General features: G+C 41.9%; 1 protein-coding gene across 1 annotated transcript in view; it reads left to right on the top strand.

Annotated features, from left to right (window-relative positions):
* Positions 1-1,164, top strand: part of ADGRF5 (adhesion G protein-coupled receptor F5) — a 94,761-nt gene that overhangs the window by 74,089 nt on the left and 19,508 nt on the right. The window contains exon 14 of the mRNA XM_019667519.1: positions 334-552. Coding sequence (XP_019523064.1) covers positions 334-552 — 219 coding nt within the window. The remainder of the gene's footprint in view (positions 1-333; positions 553-1,164) is intronic.

Below are 1,164 nucleotides of genomic sequence, written 5' to 3'. Positions count from 1 at the left end.
CTAGCATACACCAAAATTCCCATTTTCTCCAAGGAAAGAGGCTTGGAGTAGGTATCAGGAACATGGTTTGAACTCCTAACAGGTTGTATGACTGGGTAAGGCACTTAATTTTATTTGAAAGTAAGTGAATATTTAGGTGGCTCTTGGTTAGTCCTTCATATACATCCAGCACCCAAGAGGGAGTCGATCAAATGTTTTCTCACCCAGTGTCCATTTAGGTGTGGTGTGCCCTTGCCCAAGCTTGACAAAAACAACCAAGCTTCTTCTGAGCCTTCCCAGCAGATGCCTTTTCGGAGCGATGCTTTCATTCCATCTCATTTTTGCTCATCTTCCACTCAGGAACCTATCACTGCATATTTCGCTATAAGAATTCATACAGTGTCGCGACCAAAGACGTCACTGTTCACCCACTGCCTCTAGAGCCGAACATCATGGTTGATCCTCTGGAAGCTGCAATTCCTTGCAAAGGTTCCCATCACTTCAAGTGCTGTGTTGAGGAGGATGAAGACTACAAAGTAACTTTCCAAGTGGACTCCTTGTCCTTTCCTGCTGGTAAGGTGCCAACTGCTGAATTGTTAGGACACAGTATTTCCTACACGTGGAATCTAAAAAGCTATCCTTAAAGTAGAGGTAAAGAGATACAGGGAATGCATCAGAGGCAGAATGTAACAGAGTGAATCCCATGAGCCAGGGGTCGGCAAACTGCAGCTACTAAGCCAGATGCGGCTCTTTGGGTACGTACATGTGACTCTGAAGTAAAATGGAAAATGAAAATAAAACTATCAGAGTTTCATTTATAAAATTGTTAAAGAATATTATTCACAGAATGGTGATATCATTTGTTTTATGGCTGTCGAATAATGTTTAAATTGTTGTGAGGGAAAGGATTGGCTCTTCCATCTCAAAAGTTTTCCGACCCCTGCCATGAGCCATTATTACCTTCTGTTTTGCTCTGCGGCCAGTGGCTTATTGGCTTGTGGTAAAATCTTAAGCGTCTATGAGGGTGGAGCCCATTGTTTTTAGTGGGAGCTGTTGAAAATGGTATTAAGATACCTTCACACACCTTCTACTTCCTCAGTATAGGTAGACTAACTGTTCCTATAGTCCCTCCCGTAGTATGTTGATGCTATGAATCAACATACTAAAAAAGTAAAACCATTTTTT

The sequence above is a fragment of the Hipposideros armiger genome, unplaced genomic scaffold (assembly GCF_001890085.2).
Source record: "Hipposideros armiger isolate ML-2016 unplaced genomic scaffold, ASM189008v1 scaffold_499, whole genome shotgun sequence".
Classification (NCBI taxonomy): Eukaryota; Metazoa; Chordata; class Mammalia; order Chiroptera; family Hipposideridae; genus Hipposideros; species Hipposideros armiger.
This window is presented reverse-complemented; position numbering and strand designations above follow the sequence as displayed.